Below are 21,778 nucleotides of genomic sequence, written 5' to 3'. Positions count from 1 at the left end.
CATCTTCTTTAAGCCGATATTCGCGTTTTTCCATAGGCGTCTATGACTGCTTTTCCAGCATGATAGCCAAATGTCAAACCAAACAGTCCCATTGAAACAAACGTAAGGCACGTGGCGGCAAGGGACCCACCAAACAGTCCCGCATGAGCCTTTTCTCGTTCAGCCACAAGAGATGCCAGATGTCGATCGACAAAATCACCTTCAGATTCCATAAGACGCTTCTCGCGACCACAATCCCGGAGGAGGTTACGGGAAGGTTTCACAGCGGAGAACAGAAGCCGCTGCCGGAACATCGCTGTTTGAAAAAAAAAAAGAGAAAAGAAAGTATCGACCTCTGAGTTAAACTAGAAGGCGCTGATATAATCCTACCAATAACACTTGATGAAAAGTAGTGGAGCGACAGATAACATTGCATAAAAGATGGTAGTAGAGTATACCACAGCGCAGGATCCACACTGTCTTAAAAATAAACCACAACAATAACAATCACGAGTCCATAACAGAACAACCGCACGTATGTGTGTACACACACACACACACACACATACGCAAATGCAAACATGATTATCATAGAACACGGCGCTAGTGGTGTTTCGGGGTACAACAGATTCGCGTGAATTGAAGTGGTAAATAAGTTTATACCTCATTCCCACGTTGTACTCATGTTGAATGCAACCGCACTTCACGACAGACAGTGAGGAAGTATCACACGCACGTGAACTTTGGACATCGCTCTGATTCGGCCCTAATAGCGTAGATGACATGACATTCGAAATAACAATGTCATCGACTCCTGTGGAGTACAAGCAGCGGCCAATGGTTACCTTAAATATACATATGGGTGTATATCACAAACCGCTCCACTGGAACATCATTACTTTACAGACTTGGTTTCAACCGAAAGAACCTCCGCAGTATTATAGTTTTTTGAGTCAAGAACCCTCACCAGAGAGAACCCACAGCGCTTACGTTCTTCACCACATGGAATAAACTTTTTCCATCCTCCAAATGTGAAGAAACTGCAGGAAAGTTCATCAAAATGAATACCACTTCAAAACGTTAAAATGCAACGAACGGACGAAACTAAAAAAGTCTACACGGCGAGCACTTTCCTTCTTAGCATCCTTTGCGCATTTCTCAGCACGTTTGCGATCACCGCAATGTTAGACGAACGGTAGAATACAAGCAACTATCAAGGGTCCTAGGTCTTTCCTTCCGAAGTGCATCCAGCATAATTCATGAGTTGAAGACTTGCAGGTGGGGGAATGTCGCCCCTTTACTTCGACAGCCGTTAATCTATCGTGTTGCTATGCCAACAAAAATGGTGGTCTTCCGTTCCCTCAACTTTCATGAGTTCCCTCAAGTCCCGTAACCGTTCTAAATGTACCTTAGTGAGGGCTCCCTCCGAGAAGAAACTTTTCGCAACCTCCCAATTACGCTCAATATGTTTCTTTGATTTGCTTCGGACGATTACACAAAAGCCTTGGCTCAGTCCCCACAACAACAGTACATCATGGACAGAAAACCCAGAGAATGTGTCCTTCACAACGGAGCAAAGAGCCGGATGTTCGATAAGTTTGGCGTTGCACTGTCCTAAAGGAGAGTATTGTTGAAGTATTATGCCGTGTTCCTTACAGTAATCACAGACATCTTTCTGCACACACAAGGGATGCAACTCTATCTGATTCACCACTGGTTTGTTGACTTTCCCTTCCGCAAACAGTGTTGCCTCCGACCCATCTTCAGAAAGCGCAGCAAAATGTCTTCCAGCAAAATTTGACACGCCTAAATGGCGAACGATCCCTTCCTGCTGAAGGACTGTCATTACTTTCCAGCAGCGGCGGCGTGCGGCTTTGTGTTCCTCTGTTTCATGTGGCATGCGCCCACCGCAACCGGGCCAGTGAATTAATACACAATCCGCGTAATCAATGCAAAGTTTCCGCACACTCTCACGGATGCATGTCTCGACGGCTTCCTCCGTTCTTGTTACCTTTGGAGCAATTTTCACGAGAATGAAAAGCTCAAAGCGGGGCACGCCACTTGCTCGAATAGCGGCTCCAACATATTCCTCGTTTCTATATCCAGCAGCTGTATCGATTAGACGGAACCCAAGTTTTAATGCTGATAAAACTGCCTCTTCGCACTCCTTACCACGTAACTCATAGGTGCCAATACCCATATGAGGAATTTGCATCCCACCAGATGAAACCAAATATGGAATACGGTCCATTAGTTCCTGGAAGGTTTTACTGAACGCAAAGGGATACGTCAAAGCGGTATTGTTATTTCCCAGAGACTCCGATATTGTTAATAATATTTATCCCTTACTCCAATCAGTGATTATCCTTTCCCCTATTGCCGCCTTCGGCAAGCGCAAGTGTATGGAGAAGCGGGAGCAGCGGAGAGTAGCGATACGTGTATTTAGTTTTCGAATATGTCCTACAAAAAAAAAAAGAAAAATGTAAAATAAAAGAAGAAATATATAGCAGTGCCCGATTACTGCTTTTGTACTTTTAACAGTTATGGGGTTTGCTTCAAGTGCCAGCGTTCATTTTTTTCGTTCGTCGTTTTCCAATTTTATTTTATTTTTATTTTTTTGCTTATTATGTTCCTGACGCCCTTGGGCAACAACTGGCTTTGATGAAAGGACACTATCAACGAAAGTGTTAACCCGCAGAAACGAAAAAAGAAAAGAAAAGAAAAGAAAAAGCTGAAACGATATGTCACAAACGCAAAAAAAAAACCTTGTGAGTGAACTCATATGGAACGAGTGACGGATGGGAAAGCGACTGGTGAGACGTACCTCCTAAAGTCACACATACACACAAAAAAGAAAAAAAACGAACATCATGCTATTCAAATAAAGAAGAAAAAAAGAAGAAATAAATAAATAAGTAATATAAAACATAAACGCTTCAGCAACCCTTACCACTTCCTTGCTTTATTAGTTGCACACACACTCACACTCAACATCATCTGAACCGCTTTCCGTCCCACATAATTCCTTCAACATACCAAAACCACGTTCCTTTTCTCTTCCTCTTTACCCCTTTCTTTTTTCTTTCTCTCTATTGTCCTTCTTTCCCATAGATATTTTTGACCCTCAGTTGCTTTAACTCCGTCATATCCATTAAAGAAGAAGAAAAGCAGGGCCCAATTCAATATCAAATTAGTTATGTGTGGTAAAATAAGAAAAAAAAAGAAGAAACATGGCAAAACAAATAAATGAAAAGATATATATATATATATATATATAAGATAAACGGGCAGAGGCAACATCAAAGCAGTTAATGCAATGCAATTACATTAACCATTCGTGTGGAAAGTACGGCGTTGCACGTGTTGAGAAAACCTGAAATTTTAATTCCATGCGCAAAGATCCAGTTGTATATGTAGAAGTATGTGTTTGTGTTTGCGCGTGTATTTGTGCGTTGTTTCTTTTTTTTCTTTTTCTTTCATGTTGTGTTGGAGCATACAACTGTCTAGTGGTGGGTATAAACATTAGGAAGTAAGCGAAGTTACAGAGGGGTAATGCGTTCTTATGACAACAACATTGCCAAAATGGCTGAATGAAAAAAGATAAAAAAAATGAAAATGATGGAAGTAAAAACACTGACAAAAAGAAACAAAAAGATGAGGAAAACCATACTTCTTCTAAGCGACATGCTTTTTACCAGTAAACCCCAACCGATGATAATTCACTTCCTCCCCCATCCCCTCAATAAGTTCTTCCCTCAAAACACACACACACACACACGCAAATAATCAAAAAAACTCAATTAAAACGCCTCAGTTACACTCTCCCGTTCCACTTCGGTCACGACATTTATTGTCTTTTAATTCATTTCACCCAACTCAACTCAACTCAACTCAACTCAACCTAACCTTCACGAATTATTGCGGCACTACACGGCTCTATCTCATCCAATGTAATTTCAGCACTCAACAACAAATTACAGACATCCGCCAAGCGGCGCCTCAAATAACAACAGCACTTACATGGAAAAGTATGAACAAAGAAGAAAAAAACAAAACAAAACCACTAACCATAACGAAAGAACAATGTTGAATGTAGCTTCGGGAACAACCGGGCACAAACCAACTTTTATTCGCATCTTTCGAGTATTCCACGAAGCGACCACAAGTGCGAGATGATGCCCGACAAAAGGCAGTGGTGATATTAGACCAACCTGTTCCGTTAACGGTCGGATACATTTGCACAACCGTGCGTGTGTCCACCAGTTTACCGAAAGCTTGTTCATAATTATTTTTTTTCCATTCCTTCATCTTTAAAAAAAGAAAAGAAAAACATCATAACCAAAAATAAAAATAACGAAAACCATCTAAATGGGCGCACGGGCGGTTTCCGCTTGGTTCAATCCATGATCCGTTCCCTCTCCTTCATTTTCTCTTTCCACTTTGCTACAACTTTCACTGCATTGGGAACCGTCGCTCCCCCTGTGGCGCGCTCTCGGGTCGAACATTTCCTCAATTTCCTCCAGTGTGAGCCCCTTTGTTTCCACCACAAAGAATTGTATGAATAATACCGCGGCAATGATACATGCACATAGCAAACTAAAGGTTCCACCAACTCCTATGCTTCCCAAAACCATTGGGAACACCTGTGAAACAAGAGCATTCGAACCCCAATTGCACATTGTTGCAACAGAAGCCGCAGATGTACGAAGCGTGTTGGGAAATATTTCCCCCATGACAACCCATGGCATAGCACCGAGACCAGGTGCAAAGAACACAAGGTAGAAACCAAGTAGAGAAAGAAATATCCAACCACCGATTTCGTATGGAATTTGTTTGTCAAGCATAAAACCAACAACTGTCATACCAACCGTAACGACGAAACAACCGCATGCGCTAATCTGAAGTAGTAGACGCCGACCCCAGCGATCAACAGTAAAGACACCGAAGAGTGAGAAGAGGGTGTTGATTGCAGCGAGCGGAATCGACAACAATACTGGTGTTTTAGGATCTTTAAAACCTGCGTCATACAGTATCACAGAACTATAATACATAATTGTATTAATGCCTGAGGTTTGCTGCAATATGTGGAGCATGCAACCAATTAGTAGTCGTCGCCGCATCACCGTTGAAAAGAGGGCACGATAATCAATAACGAGTCCCCCTCCTTCCGCACAATCGACAATATCAATATCATACATCTCAGATGTTTTCAGTGCCTTCTCAACTCTGCCAGTAGCAAGGTACCACCGCGGACTTTCTGGGAGAAAGAATATCAAACCGACAAACTGTATTACCGACGGAACGGCGCCCAAACCAAGAGCTACACGCCAGCCAAAATTTGTCCCGGTGAACTGCACAAGCAGCGCAGTTACAACTGAAGCAATGAATTGTGCCCCAGTGAGACATACATTGTTAAACACAATGCTAGACCCACGGTTACTGGCTGACGTAATTTCTGCCAAGTACACTGGAATTGTTGCAGAGCATATACCAATGCCTAAACCCACAATGGCGCGTCCGACAAATATCACCTCCACATTAGGAGCAAAAGCCATCATGATAGAGCCCAAAGTGAAGAATATATCAGCCAAGGCGATGCACGACCGTCGACCCCACCGTACTGAAATGAAGCCGGATGCAAATGCGCCAACAAACGCCCCCGCTATGGCAATGCTGACAATGAGGCCGGATATCCACGAATGTGCTGGAAAATCGAAATGTTCCTTCATTTGAAAGAGAGCGCCATTTATTACACTGGTGTCGTATCCAAAAAGAAACCCACCGAGTGCAGCAAATATCTTCACGCGCCACTTCATGCTTCCACTGACTTGACCTGATCCCCTACGTTTTCCCCTCGCTCACCCTGTTTGTGTGACCCAACTCGTATCACTCTTCCTACTATATCGCTTTTTATTTGCTTTTTTTGTTTTTTACTTTATTTGAGGTTTCCCGTCAATAAATATTACTTGATACGAATGCAGACAATGTATCAGGACAAATCTATCTCCCGCCCCGTGCTTACCAGTAGCCCTTTTTCTTTCCCAATTTTTTATCCTTTCTCCCGCGTAATAGACTTCGAAATATGTAACAATATATATGCACGTACATATATATATATATATATAAGAAAAGATTTAAAAAAGACATATAAAGAGAATATGAGAGTTGGGGCACGTGACAACAGGAATGAGAAACAGCAGCAGCAAAACTCTTGATGGGAATATATTATCTTGTTTATTTATTTATTTTGATGAACATGGAAGAAAGAAGAAAAGCAAAACCTGAAAAAAAGTAAAAAAGTAAAAAAAAAGAAAGGAATTTCTATCTATTAAAAGGGTGGTATGGGTTCTAAATGGCATCGGCATCACTTAGAGGAACATATTATCCTTTCGTGAATTTCACACCTCCAGCAACCATTTCTCTGCACGTGTGTTACCGTTTGTGTCGATATTATAGAAAATATGATCCTATTAATAGTGGGTTGGTGACACCGCAAGTTCACTTTAAAGTTAGACGCAGATGCAGTACGAGCTCGGGCTTGTATGCGCGCTACAAAAGTAAAGACCGCTCCTCTTGTGTGCACAAAAAAAGAATAAAAGAAATTTTTTCTACTGGACGATACGAATGACCACGTGGTGAGGCGGTATCAATCTGATGATTCATTTTTTATATATATATAAAAAGAAATGTAAAAAGGAAAATTAAAGAGAGAATCTATCAAAGTGCCGCTAAACCACTGAAGTAAAGAAAAAAAAGAGAGCATACGTATTCGGTGCCTTCCTAATTTCCATGGAAATTCCACTTACCGTCACCGCCGGCTTCACCGAAAACATCGCACCAAAATTATGTCAAGTAATGGCCATGCGTAAATACACAGATAAGGGGGGTACGATGACGAGGTCACCGGTCACTCAAACAGCACCTTGCGAACTTTTGGGGAGTCTCCACTGTTGTGAAGCATTAAGTTCACGCTTTCATCTACATCATTACCATCAGTGGTATCACTGTCAAATAACACACGCCGTGGCGGCGGATAGCCATTACTAGCAAACGTTGAGTCGTGTTGATGCTCTGGGTGACGGCTCTTTGTAGCAAAACTATGCGATGATTTTAGTGGAATTGGCGCCGGATGACATGAACCTGGCGCTGACACATGTGTGCCGAGAGGGGAGAAGCTTCGCTCCGCAGAAGTAGCGCCACAACACTTTGCGACTGAAGGAATTGGACTAAAATTCAACGCCGCAAGTGATGCACTGATGTCGGAAATACCTGTAAAGTCATCCGGTTTTTGTACAGCCCCATTGCTCATCATAGTAACGGACGAAGAAACGGAGAGACGCCGGGCGACTGAATATTTTTTTCCACAGCTGAGGGTTGACGTAAAACGACGGAAAGGACCTTCATTGCCATCGCTGGAAGGTTGCAAAGCGGATCGTTGGAGAGGGCTCGGCATGCCGCTGATAAGCGACGGCCACAGATCGCTTCCATGCAGAGTCCTCGAAGCTTGACTATCCGACTGACTCATACCAAATTTAGTTTCCGTAGAACCACTAACTTTCGTCGTCCCAGAACGTGTGGTGTGTGCACAAATTATAGGTTTGAATCTCGCCAACCGAACCACCCCTGGAGGCACTGCACAATAAATTTTCATAGGAAAAGTCAACTCCGCTGCGGCTTCTTGGGTTCCACATCCCTGATGAATGGAACGAAAAAAAGGATGCCTCAGAACTTCCTCCGCTCTCAAGCGTTCACACGGATCTAGTGCAAGAAGTCCCTTAAGCAAGTCAATGAACTCCGTAGACACACCAGAAATTCCGTCAAACATGGTTTGTTCATGTGTATTCTTCGGGTACTGCTGAAAGTCCGTACCGAGTTTTGAGCAAATCTGGTGAAAAACCTGCAAATCATTTGATCCTCGGAAAGCAACCGATCCTGTTATCATTTCAAACATTGTGCAACCGAGGGCCCACATGCCGCATGCGAGAAAGTCTTTAGCCTGACCAAGCAGCTGCTCCGGGGACTTGTAGTAAAGTGTGCCGCAGAATCCACCGACACTCTCGCTTTGGCTTGCAAAATGAGCTGTACTAAAGTCACCTAACGACGCTTTTACATGTTTTGTTCGGAGAGAACCAACATCTTTTGTTTCGTCCGACGATGGAAAGGCCTTGTCGCCTCCGTTAGGCATCCCGTGCTCCTCCTCTGTGGGACACATATCCCCAACAAACTTAAGAAGAACATTACTTGGTTTAATATCCCGATGTGCAACGCCTCGCTCGTGGAGATGAACAATGGCAGAACTTACGCAATAAAGCAGTGGTCTGATGGCCTCCTCCTCCATGAAACTTGCGTTTCCAGCACGCAGTTCCTTCCCGAGATCACTATCCATGAGTTCCATGGCAAAGTACGAAACCCCGTTTACATCCGCACAATTTCCCAGGAACCGAACGATATGCGGATGGGGGCCAAGATACTTCATGCTAGCGTATTCACACGGTAACCACGGAGGACAAATGGCTGCAGGAGGTGAACTGTCTTCGGAAAGTGCTCGTTCACGCTTCATACTTGTGTAGTGAGAAAAACTTTTTTCTTCACAAAGCCCATTTGAACGGTTGCCGCTAACAGGGTTACTGTTCTTATCGCTTGTCTGCATCCTGTGCGAACTACTCTTGGTGGGTGATGCTGGTGCCAAAGTGTTTCCTCCAATATGTGCGTCATTGGTGTTATCAGACTGGCTGTTATGTTGCTGCGAGATCTTCATACACTCGGGGGCTCCACGCATGTAAAGACGTTTCACGGCAGCGAGTTCATGAGTTACGCGGTGCCGTGCGAGAAACACCACACCACTACTACCAGAACCAAGCTTCACTTTACTAATCTCATAATTGAACTCTGTCTCAACCTCTTTTGAGAGGTGTCTCATCACCCTCATGATTCTCTTACCTCCAACTGTTAAACGGGCACTTTCACTCTCTACTTTTGCAAACTATATCTATTCTCCCTTCACCACCTCCTTTTGTTCACCCCTCTTCCCGTTTTATATTTTCCTCCAGTTTCTTATAATAAAAATGTCTAAACCGTTGCTCACAGGGATGGAAAACTGTAGGCGGGTTTTCCGCTTAAGTGGGTGTGCTTGTGAACCTTCTTCTACCTCTACGTGCTTATGTATATGTGAAACAAATATATTTATATCTCCGTATGTTTATGGGAAGGTATCCCTGCAGAGGGAAAAGATACTGCACTTCTCCCTCCCTTGTGATGACAAATACAAGTGGAAGAAGAATGTTGAGGATTAAATCAAATACGACATATATATATATATATATATATATACGTTCGTGTGACCAAGTTAGTTGGGAAACACGAGTGGAGGAATCGATATCGCACAAACAAGCGGGTAATTTTTTTTTTTAAATTCCCGCATACCAAAAGAATTACTCGTTAGAGTATCTCATCACATCGCCAAACTAAACACAACGACAAAGTGACGGAGCGCCACTGCTGCGCACTCGTGGCAGAGCAACCTCCTGTAATAAGGAAAAGGGAACGGATAAAATTAAAAAAAATAAACAAGTAAACGTAGGAATACTTTTCACTCAAAAACAGACAACGAACGTTACAGTTGATGATGTGCAGCGGCGCAGGCACCATTTAAAATAATATTAATAATAATAATAAAATAATGTTTCGCAAAGCATCAGACAAAGTTTCAGAAACGTCTACCCATCGCTATTGTTTGCAACAGTTGCTACAGTAGGCTTCACTACTTCATGAAACTTCACAATTCCCGGTTTCAGTGGTGCAACGCGGACAAATATCGGTCGACTCGAAGGGCATCTCACTCAGCACCAATTGCATGTATCTCAATTTATCGCGAGCTTGACGTGTCGAAAGGAATGCATTCATGAAAATTGCAAAAGCCTGCTCTGTGGTACAGTTGACGGCAACAGAAACAAAAACTTCTTCATTTAGTAAACCTTTTAAGGTGCTCCGAGGCACCCTACATTTGCTTCCACCACCTCCATCAGTGCCAGAATTACAGTTATCCACCTCATCCGCCAATCGCATCTCTTTGAAGGCGCTTCGTGCCACCGGGTCTAGAAACAGCTGACAAGTTAGTTGCCGCAATCTGCCGTTTGCAACATCATCGTTAACTATAGTCCAAAGAGCCAGTAATTTATTGCGGGAGGGCACTTGAACTTCAATAGAGCAGGTGGAACTAAGCGTTGGAAGCTCATACGCAACTCTCTGCACCAACCCCCGCATGTATGAAGAGTGCAGTGAGCAATTAAGGGGAACACGCATGAGAGCACTGTGACAGTCAGCTATGAGTCGCACCATGTTGAGAACCCACCGCTCAGTGCGCTCGTCCCACCGATAGATCTCCGCAACATGTTGTTGAACGGTGGCGAAATGCACCCCGCAGTCCAGTGCTGCCGCGCAAAGAGGAATGCAAAGCGCAGGTGTGAACTGACGTAGAGCCGCGCCGGAGCGAAGTACCGCGAGCGATCGATGACCCATCCACGAATCTTTACGACCCGATATGCCGCGGTGCATTGTGCGACACAAAGCCACTGTAACTTCCTCAAGTAGGTTTGGACGACGGATGCATTGACGGAGCAGTGCGCTACTACAATGGGAAACGTGGTTCCACACAAGTCGCGCAGCTTCTTCTTCACGACCTATACGACGCATGCGCTGCATCGACAGGAGACAACAGCGAAGGAACGGGAGATGAGTGGACCTACTGCGGAAAGTCAGAGCAAAGACGCTAAATATCACCAGCGGCGACATATCTAACTTGCACATCAACCTGGGGTGGCGCAGCAAGGTATGACTCCACAAACGCCGCTGAGAAGATCGTGTTGAATTCAACTGACTCCATATGAAGCTGCGCAACTTCCGCTCCGTTGGAAGAAGCTTCCGAAGCCTCCTGTGACAACGGCGCCAAGATTTTTTGGCTCCAACGGGACTAAGCATGGCATTCATTAGGGACTCAACCAAAACATAGTTCTGTATGAGTTCAGAATGAGGCAACACAAGGTCCTTCACCGCTCCCCACAACTCACCAAATTTTCCAACAGAGCAGTTGTCACGTACCCACCGCACTTCGCTTCGTGGGGTACATAGCAGACTTATCAGATTAGATTGTGCAGGGTTCACAAAACCTTCCGCAAACGTTGGTCCTACTAACCGCAAAGCATTCTCATTATATGAAGAACTGTACTCTATGTGCTTCCTAAAGTCATCCTGCAATTTATAGGGAATGACACACGGTACCTGAGTGCACGGCACTTGCACCACCAACGTTATCTCATTGATCCACGTAAGTTTTTCACTCATGGAGACGAGACTCTCATCTTGCCTGACAAGTTCATGAGTGGCATCCACGAGTAGCACCCTCATGCGCTGGCGTCCTAAATGTGAAAGAAAACCACTGCTTCTTCCCTCTCGCTGTGTTAGGCCGCTTCCTGCAAACTGCGAAGGTGACATACTTGACGACGAGGGTTGGGATAAAGCGAAATATCGTCTGTTGTCTCGCCACTCTAGTAAAGATTGATGAAGAACCGCAATTAATGCCCGTAGAGTTTCCACATCTCCAATGATGCCTAACGTCTTGATAGCTTTACGTAAACGCCGTGTGACACTGAACTTTACATGTGGTTTAAACACCGCTAAACGTACCGTGCATTCTCCTTGGTTCATCTCCCACGTTCTAAGAAGTTCCAGTGCTTGGCCACTCTTCCCTGCCTCTAGAAGTATGGCAATACATTGAGCTGCCAATAGGGGCGGGAAGCGCTGCATGGTTGAATTCACATCTTCTTGGAGATTTGACTGAAAAAAATGAACAACATCAAGTGCCCCTTGCCATGTATCACTGGTGCAACGGAGCGCTGCTGTCGAGGGTTCAACGAATTCGTCGGTGGCAGAAGCTGATGGATGCTCCGCCAGGTTTAATCTCCTGCTGTTTCTGGGAGTCATGACACGATTGTAAACAGCAGCTGTGGGAAGCGGGGTGCGCCCCCGGTCCAAAACTATAACTCGTCTTTGAAGATTTCCGAGAGCCTGAAGCCAACTCATGGGGACTGACTTCGCAGGCAGTTGTGTATAGCTAACGCTAAAAAAGACAAAAAGGTTTTGCGGTTAAAACATCAGAAAAAAAAAAGACGGTGCAAGCTGCGGCGACGCATCGAAAAAATTGGAGACGTGCAACTGCAAATTAAAAAAAAAACATTCACAATGCTTGGGATCCAAGAGGGAATAATAAGTCATTTCAAAGAGGCTCACAGGCATTTGTAATACCTCATTATTTATATATCAAAAACGTACATTCCCTCTGACGGCATCTTCAACTCATCCTTCCTCCATCTAACCTCTTCTTCCACAGTAAGAAACAAAGGAAAAAAATACCCGTAATTCCACTTTCTTCCCCCCCCCGCTATCAACAAACAATATCTCTTATTTCTTTTCTCCTTGTTTTGCAGCTGTACTTTCCCCATCACAAAAAAAGAAAAAGAAAAAGAAAAAAACAGTGATAACAAAAAGAAATTAAGAGTTACTTCCAATACATGGGAACTCATAACTGGGGGCTGGACGACGAGGATATTTGGAAACGGTCGCCTATCCATTCTCATAAAAGGCATTGAGAATCTCATTGCGCTACACTTCCACACACACACATACAAACGCATTGCACAGACAAAAAAAAAAGAGCCTCCCCTTGACTATGCCCCGCGTATTAAACGCGGCCAACCCCAAAGGCTTTACAACCGGCAAAATAAGAAAAAAAATGGAAAAGAACAATCAACCAAACAAACAAACAAACATCAAAAGTTGGCTAAATCTCAAGCAATGCCACAGGGGTATGAAAGTGCATTTGCTGTTTGTGTGTCTCTGTCTGCATAAATTACTAACCATTTGCCATTATTGATTGCTTTCTTCTCTACTCATTTATTTTGCTCTATTATACTTTAGTCCTCTCTCCAGCTTTGGCAGACTCATGAATAAGGAAAGAACATAATGAATACGCAGCGGCACACATGCTGATTCATATTTATTTCTAAACAGGTATAATTACACGCTTCACGTCCAAAGACATCTCATTTAAAGGTAAATCTTTCCAAACTCCTGATCTTCGTTCCCAAATGTACTCTCCTCCGACTCCCACCCTCCCTTCTTTCAACCCCCTTCAAAAAAAGTATGTGGTGGAAAGGCTTCATTATAGAGTTACACTTCATTTTTTTTTCTCTCGGCAAGTGGTTCAAAGAAGAACAACAACAACAAAAAAGAAATCAAAAGAAGGTCACAAAATGAAGCATGATAGCGGTGAGAAAAAGAAAAAAATGGAGCCGTGCGGCATGGTAAGGAATAATTGCTCCCCCATTGGCGATTAAACAAACCCCCACATCTTTAAAGAAATTTCAGAAACCATACAAGTACCTCAACGATGGAAATTGTTCTGCGTTACATAAAGAAGCACGCATCAACATGCACACGAAATCGACAAGTACATCTTTTTTTTTCTGCTGTTTGTTCATGCAAGCACGTTGGTAAAAAAAAAAATGTTTTTATCCTTGTATGGTGAAAAGGACGAGGTTTTGGTGAGTGTCTTGTTTCCTCAATCTCCTTTCGGATCACACTACTGAAGCCATCCGCCAACAATAAGGCAAAATAACTAACCCACGTGTATACATATATATATTTACACGAAAAATGTAAAAGAAACGGATTCACTACAGAAGGCAAACCAGCGCACAGAATAAACGACTAACATTCAATACTCATCTAAATTACGCACAGAAACACATATTTATTACACATTTTTTTTTCAGCCTTTCCCTCCATCTTCCCTCGACGAATATCAGTCGCAACAAATCGTCTCTGCCCCACATTCCAGACCTACTCAACGTGGATATAATACCTACTGAGAGATGTGATATCAACGGAGCCGATACAAAACACAATAATCATACCCAATCGTGTGAAAAGAAACACAAGCAATAGGAAGAGAGAAAAGAAAAAACAAAAACAGAAAAAAAATTGCCGTGGACACCACAGCAGTGGAAGCTTTCCATGCAGTACAGCAATACTCTACAGGAGTGTGGAGGTGGGGGTAGGGGGTTAGGGGGTTGGGAAATTTAGCATATAACAGGAGCGAGAAGGTACATGCATCATGGAGGACTAAAGAAGGATGGGAAGAAAAGGAAGAATGCTGCTGTACCCCATTAGAATGGCGAAGAGTAAGTTCTCATATGAGGTCCAAGTCTCTTATTTAGTGCTAGGAGCGGATTTGGTAAGTTATTTGATAGGGAGCCTCCTTTTGTCGACGATACCGATGTGTGAAATAGCGAGCTATCAACCCCTGCAATCCTCCCACCTCCAGGATCACTATACAAATCGCCATTCTCCTCATGCTGCAACTCCACTGTCACGCTATCATTACACATTGCCCGACTCGCGGGTGCAGAAGAAAAACCTACAACCCCGCCATCAGGTAAATCACTGCCTTCTCCACATCGTCTGGTTGATGGCAACGAGAGGTCTCTGAGACCACAACTGCTGCCATGCATGCCAATACTACTCCGAGATATTTCGTTGCGTGTACGATCTCCTGAACCATATGCTTGAGATATAGAAGTGACTGTCAGTGACGGTGCAATCGTCTTTATTGCTGTAACGCCTCTTGCTGAGTCAACGAATGATGTCTGACCCGCAGAATCCCGTGTTTGACTCTGGTTGACGCTCCTAAGTATTTTACCATGATGCACATGAATCACGTGGCTGACGGTGTCGTTGCTTCTCATGAGTTGCTCCGCTCCATTAAAGCCCTCCCTACACTCACGTGCATCGTTTAGAGAAGCCTCCGCAGATGAGAAGTCTGAGGCTAACACGGCATTGGGGAGAACAACACCCCCTTCGAAAGCGCGATGCTCATCCGTTGGTGTACTTGATGTATCTGTACGAGAACTTCCTGTTTCGAGCTTCCTTTCTATCCTTATGGTCGCCCCATCCTCGGAGCTATACAACGCATCATCTTCATCATCGCTCTCTTCTGGATCGATTCGGTCTCCTGGGGTCTCCTTCGACGAGCCACTTGGCGCTCTACGATCCGTGTTCGCACCAGACACACTTCCACCACGAATATACCGTAGGGAATCAACAACCCTTACAGACGTCGAGTGTTTATCTAGAACCCCTGAAGGTTCACTATCTGAAGCAGAAGAAGACTCACCGTTGCAGACTCTGTTACTTTTATCTTTCATAGCAAGACTGTCCGTAACGTTTGTACCACGCCGTTTGGGAGCTGGTGGTGGGGCACTACCTTCACGAAGCGTGCTCCATTCTGCTACGCCGACACCACCTCGTCGCACGATGGATATTTTGGGAACGACTGCCCTCGTCTTAGGCACACGAGGCTGTTGTACGCCAAATCGTTTTTTGTCTTGCGGTGTATCTCCGTTCTCTCGCATGAAGAACAGCCTCTCCGACTCCGTGTTTTGTATTGTAACGTACCGTGGGTTTTTCGAAACACAGTAATAATTATACCATAATGGTGGTATGACCGAGGTTGGAAGTTCCCTTACGCGTGACGGTGCTGCAGGTGTCGCTTTAGGAGGGGGCTCGTCCATCATACGATGAATATATGAAGCCAGTCGTCGCGGTACGACCTTGTTGCACACACGTGCCGCACGATTGCACCATGCAGGTAACTGTAACTTTTGCACAGTAGAAAGCATGTCGCAGAAACGTTGTGCAAAGTGGTTGCAGTTGTGAGCAAGGATGTGATAGTCCGCACTGCGCCACTCATTCTCTAGTCTGTGAAGAATTGTGTCCACCTGCTCTGGGGAGCGGGTAGTGACGCCTAGACATATAGTGCGATACAGCGACCCAGCTGCATGACCGGGGCAGACGCAAAAAAGACCTGATGCAGTGTTGGGATCCATACACTCACCGTAACCCCACTCGATTCCGTAGACAACGATACCGCAGTGAAATACTCCCATACCTATTTTCTTAAAGCAGCCATTTCGCTTCAGAAGACTATATACATTGACATGTACTTGAACCTCGACAAAATCATCACGCGTAAGCACCGGAGGGGCACAACGCTTCAGCACCACTTCACCTGTTTCAATGGTGTCCGGTATCTTATCAACAGTACTGTTGTTTTCATCTTTACAACAGCAGAGAGGCATATTATCTCTCCCTCAAACGCAAACGCCCTTGGTGTTCACCTTGCAGTCCCTTCCCTAGGTAAGTGAGCAACACAACACACCGCGCTCGGTGGCAGGTTTACCTCAACCAACCCTACACAAAGCGTAGCTTCCGTTCAGTCAGCAGTCGTAATCGAATAGGGACCATACAGTAGAAAAACGAAGGGAGAGAAGGAAAAGGACGGTAATTAAAAAAAAAATAAAAAGAAGTGATAATGTAAGGTATTTACAGGTTTGCTTTAACAGGGAACAGCGACGGTGGAAGCGATAACAGATGCAACAGTCAATCGCAGCAGTCCGTGTTGAGACGAAATGGCATCGAACTCGGAAGTCATGTGAGCCACGAGAAGAGGGAAGGGGGAGGAGGAATAATTACGTAAAAGAGGGGTACCGATCTGGAGGAAAAGGGAAGCCAAACACGTGCAATCGTGTCCCGCGCGACAGTAGATATCCAACACTGGCTACACCAGTGCTAAGTACGGGAAAGTGAAGGACGGTGTTACTAAAACAACAAACAAAATAAAAACATTGTGTAACATTGAAATGCGTGTCCATTGCGTCCAGGAAGAAGTGTAACGATCCAATTTAGTAGGGACAGAAGTCAGTGGGTTTGGCTCTAAAAAGAACGCAAAAGAAAGGGAAAGCAAGTCAATAAATATAGGACAATAAAATGGGCAGAACAAGGGACCTTATCGTCAAACATTAGTGATCCATGCATTTACAAACCCACTTCCTTCTCTTCATATACTAACGTACTCCCTTCGTATTTGCCTCCTCCCTTCTTTCCTTCGCCCAACACGCGCACTCGAGTAGGTGCACAAAAATATAAGGGAGAAACGAAAACATCAAATCGCAACATCCATATCCTTTTTTACTTCCTCCACCCTCCAACCTCCTCCTCCTCCGTCAACCATACTCTTCTTTACTTTTCAACATGACTAACACCCAACTAACTCGCACTAATATCTCTCCCGTTCCTTCTTTTTGTTTTCCGTCATTCTTTTCCTTCCATTTAATTCAGTTCAATATATTTCTTTTTACTCTCCCCCGCCCGCTGTCATTCCTATCGCTACGTGGGTGTCGATGTGAATGTATTGATTGATTGCATTTTCGTGAACGATGTGAGCGTGCGCGAACGGCATCATTACTTCAATATATCGAAAGATACGCACCACACAGGGAGGTAACAATTTCGCACTCTACCCCTTCACGTTCAATAATAAATGGTTGTATGCATTTATCTCCCCCTTTTGCCTCTCTGTTTCCTTATTTCCCTTGGAAGAGGAATCGGGCAACCTTCTCTTCTCTCATCATAGTAAAACACGTCATCCAGCGTTAAACGTCGGATGCCGTACTTCCCGGCGGGAAAACTTTAAAAAGTCAGAACTCCAGAATATGTGAAACGAAATAACAATAACATTAATGAAGCTCCGAGAGGTTTTTTTTTTCAAAAATAGAACGTAAGAGAAAAAGAATGAAACTTAAGGAGGGGGAGAGAAAAAAACAAAAGAACCACACGCCCCCCCCCCAATAAAATACCAACCGTTCGCCACCTCTAGGGGCAACTTCTATACCCCTTTATATATGTATAAACATATATATTTACCTTTCAACTGAGAGCATTGAAATTGAAGAAAGCTCGAAAATTTAATTGCGTCTCTTCATGGAAGAGTTCAGGGTGCAAGAAAGTTCTTCTTCCTCACGGAGCATGCCAGTGATACCGTTAAGCAAATCAAGAATTGTTTCCACATCTTGCTTTTGCTTCACCAGCAGAGTGCGAACACGACCCACGTACTCATCTACAGAGTCAGACTCTTCAAAAGCCTGGATGGCACGTATCTCATCCTTAATGCCTGTCATTTTAGCGTCAATGTGTCGACGGTGCAGAGCCACCAGTTTCTCTTCTGCTTTGGCGATTTCTTCCACAACATGGGCATGAACTTTGCGCACCTGCTTCTCTTCACTCTTGGCCAAGGCATCTAGCACAGCACCTGCTGCTGGCGCCTCTTCTTCATCCTCATCAGTTTCATCACTATCATCATCAAGAGCTGAGATGTGATTTTGAACAATCGTTGCGATCTTCGGGTCCCGTACAACCACCTCACGCTTTGGTGGCCGACCCCTGTTGGCGCCGCCAGCCGACGGTGCCCCGCCTCCAGTTGCTCCGCTACCGACCATTTTATTGGCACGAGGTTTTGGTGGTGCTTTCGAGACATCAGCTTGGTTGTTGGCCTCTTCTTCCGCGCCGCGCTCCTCATCGTTAGCGCTAAAGTTGTCAACCCATTCTGGGCGAGCCTTGAGAGGTGGCGGTGCCTCGAATAGTTTCGATCTCCTCACGGGACGGCGCTCTGCCTTTTCATTCGGCGCTGCTTTTGCCTCACCACCGAGATCCTTTACACGTTGAGTGTACCGAAGTGTGTTGAGGGTGTTCACGCAGTGAGTTGACGTGGGAGAAATGGTTGCGATCATTGTTGTACGGCTATTACCAACAAATGAGTCCCGCAGCACCTCTGTGAGAATAGAGCCACGAAATGGAACGTGCGACTTGCCCATTCCCAATGCCCTAATACATTCTTTTAAGGCAAGGAGAGACTTGTTGATCTCCGCTCCCTCCATACGCGTCTTGCGGTCGCAGTCAAAGGTATCCGCTCCTCGCTCATTTCCAGCCAAGTCAATAAAAGATATACGCCCAATAGATTTACCACGTCGATTATTAGGGTCACGTACCTCTATCTGTAGTACGGCATGTGACCGGCTACTCTCGTTGTTAGCGCTTGTTTGGCCAGCCGCACGGTAAGTACTTCCACGTGAAATGATGTCAAAAAGCCCCTGAATGTCTGTTACCTTGTGTTCCGTTAACCCACATATGTTTATGACCTTGTCCGCGTCCTCACGGGCAACTAACTTTTCTTTGTTGTTCAGAAGGTCAAATATCTTCCGACCGTAAATCTCGTAAAATGAAACATAAACGTCAGAATTCAGTGGGGCAGATCGTGCAAATATCTCCTTTGCGGCAATAGCGTAGAGACCTGCCTCGTGATCATTACCCAGCATAGTGTGTGTTTTGCCGCTGCCAGTCTGACCGTATGCAAAACACGTAGCGTTACCTTGGTTAAATATAGTATCAATGAGCTTTGAGCAGCAGTGCTGATACACTAGTGCGTTGTTGGAATTCTCATCCAGTACACAGTCATAGGTGAACTGATGCCGCTCCGTGTATGGCGTCAGATCATACTTCACTTTAGGTTCATTAACAACCAAATGCGGGGACTGCGCCACAACAATATCCTTGTCCACATCAACTATTGGGCGTTTACGCACCGCAACGCAAATGCGGCTATTATTCATCCGGTAATGCAAATAGTCTCCTTTTCTTATCAGTTAAAATACGCTTTAGGTGTGCGTCCTATTCGTGGACCTGTATTCTGTTATACCCACTTTTGGTTCAAAGAAAGAAAGAAGTAAAACAAACTTTCACTCGCACGCAGAGGCACGTTGTTCCCACAAAAAAAAAAGGGGGGAGCGATGGGTATAGAAGAGAAAAAGTATAATGTTTTTTTTGTGCCTAACACCCCGATATTGCTTGTCAGCCGGTAGCTTTAAAGTTTGTTTGTTTTGTTTTGTTGTTGTTGTTGTTGTTGTTCTTTAAATTCAAAAAAAAATGAGTAGCAGGAAAAAAATTAAAGGGTGTGGAGCACCTGTGCCCCCCTCCCCCTCCCCACGAACAACAAAAACACACCATATACCTCTTGCAAGAAAACATTGTTGCTACGCAGTGAAGTAAGTACAGAGGGTTCTTCAACAATCTAAACACAAGGGTAGAAATTGACCAATGAGGAGAAAAGATTATTATTATTATTATTATTTTTGATTGAGGGTTATGAAAAATGATGGTATGTGCATGTGAGTGAGAGAGAGAGAGAGAGAGGAAGGCGGGGAAAGGGGGAGGGGTGAATGCAATAAGGAATCAAGTGCACTACATCACCGAAATCCAGCACCGAAACCGTGAACAACGGTAACAGGGAGAGGGAGAAAACACTGACAATTGGAAAGGAAAGTGGAAACGGGACGGTAGATGACGAAAAAAAAAATTGAAAGAACAAAATATAGATGATGAACTGAAACCCTACACGTGACGTGACAATGCAAAGTGCTTTTGCCTGCCAAACTGTCAGCGTGATTCGACAATTCACATCACGCTTTCACGGCACGACACATATATAAATAACCGTTAAAAACAGCGGGGTCCACATTCCACCATCATCAGGAATACGCTACATCCCACAGAGATTGTTTAGTGTGGACTTCGTTTTATCACGGGCTGCGAAACAGGCAGCATTTGCAGGAAACGCACGAAGTAACGCTGGACCGATGCCTCGATAGAATCCCTTGATTCCGTGCTCACTCAAAATAGCACGAAATGCAACCACTGGAGTGAGGGGTACAGAGCTTGCCTGCACTCGTGTCTTAATGCAATCGAGAGGAAGTGAGAAGGACCATACGGCTATACCTCCCATCCCACCGGCAAAAAGTGCCTCGCCTACAGAAGGATCCTTTGGGTTTTTACACAACAGCAACTTTGTGTATTCATAGGCCCCAAACCAGGCCATACTTCCAGGAACATCACGCAGCATAGTGGCACCGATCCCACGTGTGAAACCCAATGGTCCCTCTTTCCGATAAATATTTAAAATAACATCACGCAATGACCCACGGGCACCGGAGCTTAGTGCGGTTTGCTGTCGAACTTTCAGGAGTTCTGCAGGTCCAAGTACCAGGGACCCAAGCACTCCAGTACTGCCGCCACACAACATGATTTCACCCATAGACAATGGAGTGAGTGAATCCACACCCTTCAGTTTACGGATTAGGGTTTCGGTGGCGTCGTAAGCAACAAAGTAAAGAGCCATGACGACACCTGTTCCCGTCATTGGAGCAATAACACCCTTATAGAGGGCAAAGGGTCCTCCCTCCATCACAATACGTTTCGCGCAATGAAGAGAATTTTTATATTCCCCTTTGTTGCCTTGCATCAAGGTTTTTACGGTATCAAAGGGATGACCGACGAGCAGGTTACTTATGCCACCGGCCCATCCACTTAAAAAACTTACAACAACTTCCATATTTGTTCCTGTCTACCACAACAGCCGGTAGTTTTGATGTCAAAAAAAAAAAAATGTATAAACTGCTAACACCACAGACACCCTCAGTTTGTCGTAAAAGCCTTGAATACTTTGTCAGCTGTAATAAAAATCAACAAATGTAATAACGGGTCGCATGAGAAAGAGATAATGGGGGAAGAGAAAGATTTTTTTCTAATGATACCAGAAATTATTGTAATGAATACAGGGATGCAGGAAAATATATACTATCGCTGCAGACACTCATTACACCCAAGAAGATGGGGACTAAAACAACACCGAACGAAGTAACACCCATTTGACGCCACCAACGACCAAAAGAAACGCGAGAAAATCCCTACTTTCCTATCCTATGCGGCAACTACAGAAACACCACTTAACGTAATACGGTGAGTGTGCTCTGTTGCATTCATTACTCCACCTCTTACTCCTACTCACCTTTCAACC

The 21,778-nt window shown here is 44.5% G+C and overlaps 8 protein-coding genes across 8 annotated transcripts; all 8 read right to left on the bottom strand.

Moving 5' to 3' along the window:
* Positions 1-1,291: 1,291 nt before the first annotated feature.
* TbgDal_XI6040 (aldo/keto reductase, putative) lies at positions 1,292-2,230 on the bottom strand (the record flags this gene model as incomplete). Its single annotated transcript, XM_011781448.1, has 1 exon — positions 1,292-2,230. The coding sequence occupies one exon, from the start codon at positions 2,228-2,230 to the stop codon at positions 1,292-1,294; it is 939 nt and encodes a 312-aa protein (XP_011779750.1).
* Positions 2,231-4,343: 2,113 nt separating this feature from the next.
* TbgDal_XI6030 (sugar transporter, putative) lies at positions 4,344-5,795 on the bottom strand (the record flags this gene model as incomplete). The annotated part of the gene is made up of 1 exon (XM_011781447.1): positions 4,344-5,795. The coding sequence occupies one exon, from the start codon at positions 5,793-5,795 to the stop codon at positions 4,344-4,346; it is 1,452 nt and encodes a 483-aa protein (XP_011779749.1).
* A 1,091-nt stretch (positions 5,796-6,886) lies between these two features.
* On the bottom strand, positions 6,887-8,908 carry TbgDal_XI6020 (protein kinase, putative; the record flags this gene model as incomplete). The annotated part of the gene is made up of 1 exon (XM_011781446.1): positions 6,887-8,908. One exon carries the CDS (start codon positions 8,906-8,908, stop codon positions 6,887-6,889), a length of 2,022 nt encoding a protein of 673 aa, XP_011779748.1.
* Positions 8,909-9,744: 836 nt separating this feature from the next.
* On the bottom strand, positions 9,745-12,057 carry TbgDal_XI6010 (hypothetical protein, conserved; the record flags this gene model as incomplete). The annotated part of the gene is made up of 1 exon (XM_011781445.1): positions 9,745-12,057. The coding sequence occupies one exon, from the start codon at positions 12,055-12,057 to the stop codon at positions 9,745-9,747; it is 2,313 nt and encodes a 770-aa protein (XP_011779747.1).
* A 230-nt stretch (positions 12,058-12,287) lies between these two features.
* Positions 12,288-12,668, bottom strand: TbgDal_XI6000 (conserved hypothetical protein, unlikely; the record flags this gene model as incomplete). Its single annotated transcript, XM_011781444.1, has 1 exon — positions 12,288-12,668. The coding sequence occupies one exon, from the start codon at positions 12,666-12,668 to the stop codon at positions 12,288-12,290; it is 381 nt and encodes a 126-aa protein (XP_011779746.1).
* Positions 12,669-14,201: 1,533 nt separating this feature from the next.
* On the bottom strand, positions 14,202-16,172 carry TbgDal_XI5990 (hypothetical protein, conserved; the record flags this gene model as incomplete). Its single annotated transcript, XM_011781443.1, has 1 exon — positions 14,202-16,172. The coding sequence occupies one exon, from the start codon at positions 16,170-16,172 to the stop codon at positions 14,202-14,204; it is 1,971 nt and encodes a 656-aa protein (XP_011779745.1).
* A 1,665-nt stretch (positions 16,173-17,837) lies between these two features.
* TbgDal_XI5980 (MCAK-like kinesin, putative) lies at positions 17,838-19,538 on the bottom strand (the record flags this gene model as incomplete). Its single annotated transcript, XM_011781442.1, has 1 exon — positions 17,838-19,538. One exon carries the CDS (start codon positions 19,536-19,538, stop codon positions 17,838-17,840), a length of 1,701 nt encoding a protein of 566 aa, XP_011779744.1.
* A 926-nt stretch (positions 19,539-20,464) lies between these two features.
* Positions 20,465-21,223, bottom strand: TbgDal_XI5970 (mitochondrial carrier protein, putative; the record flags this gene model as incomplete). Its single annotated transcript, XM_011781441.1, has 1 exon — positions 20,465-21,223. One exon carries the CDS (start codon positions 21,221-21,223, stop codon positions 20,465-20,467), a length of 759 nt encoding a protein of 252 aa, XP_011779743.1.
* Between the last annotated feature and the right edge of the window lie 555 nt (positions 21,224-21,778).

This window comes from Trypanosoma brucei, chromosome 11, assembly GCF_000210295.1.
Source record: "Trypanosoma brucei gambiense DAL972 chromosome 11, complete sequence".
Classification (NCBI taxonomy): domain Eukaryota; phylum Euglenozoa; class Kinetoplastea; order Trypanosomatida; family Trypanosomatidae; genus Trypanosoma; species Trypanosoma brucei.
This window is presented reverse-complemented; position numbering and strand designations above follow the sequence as displayed.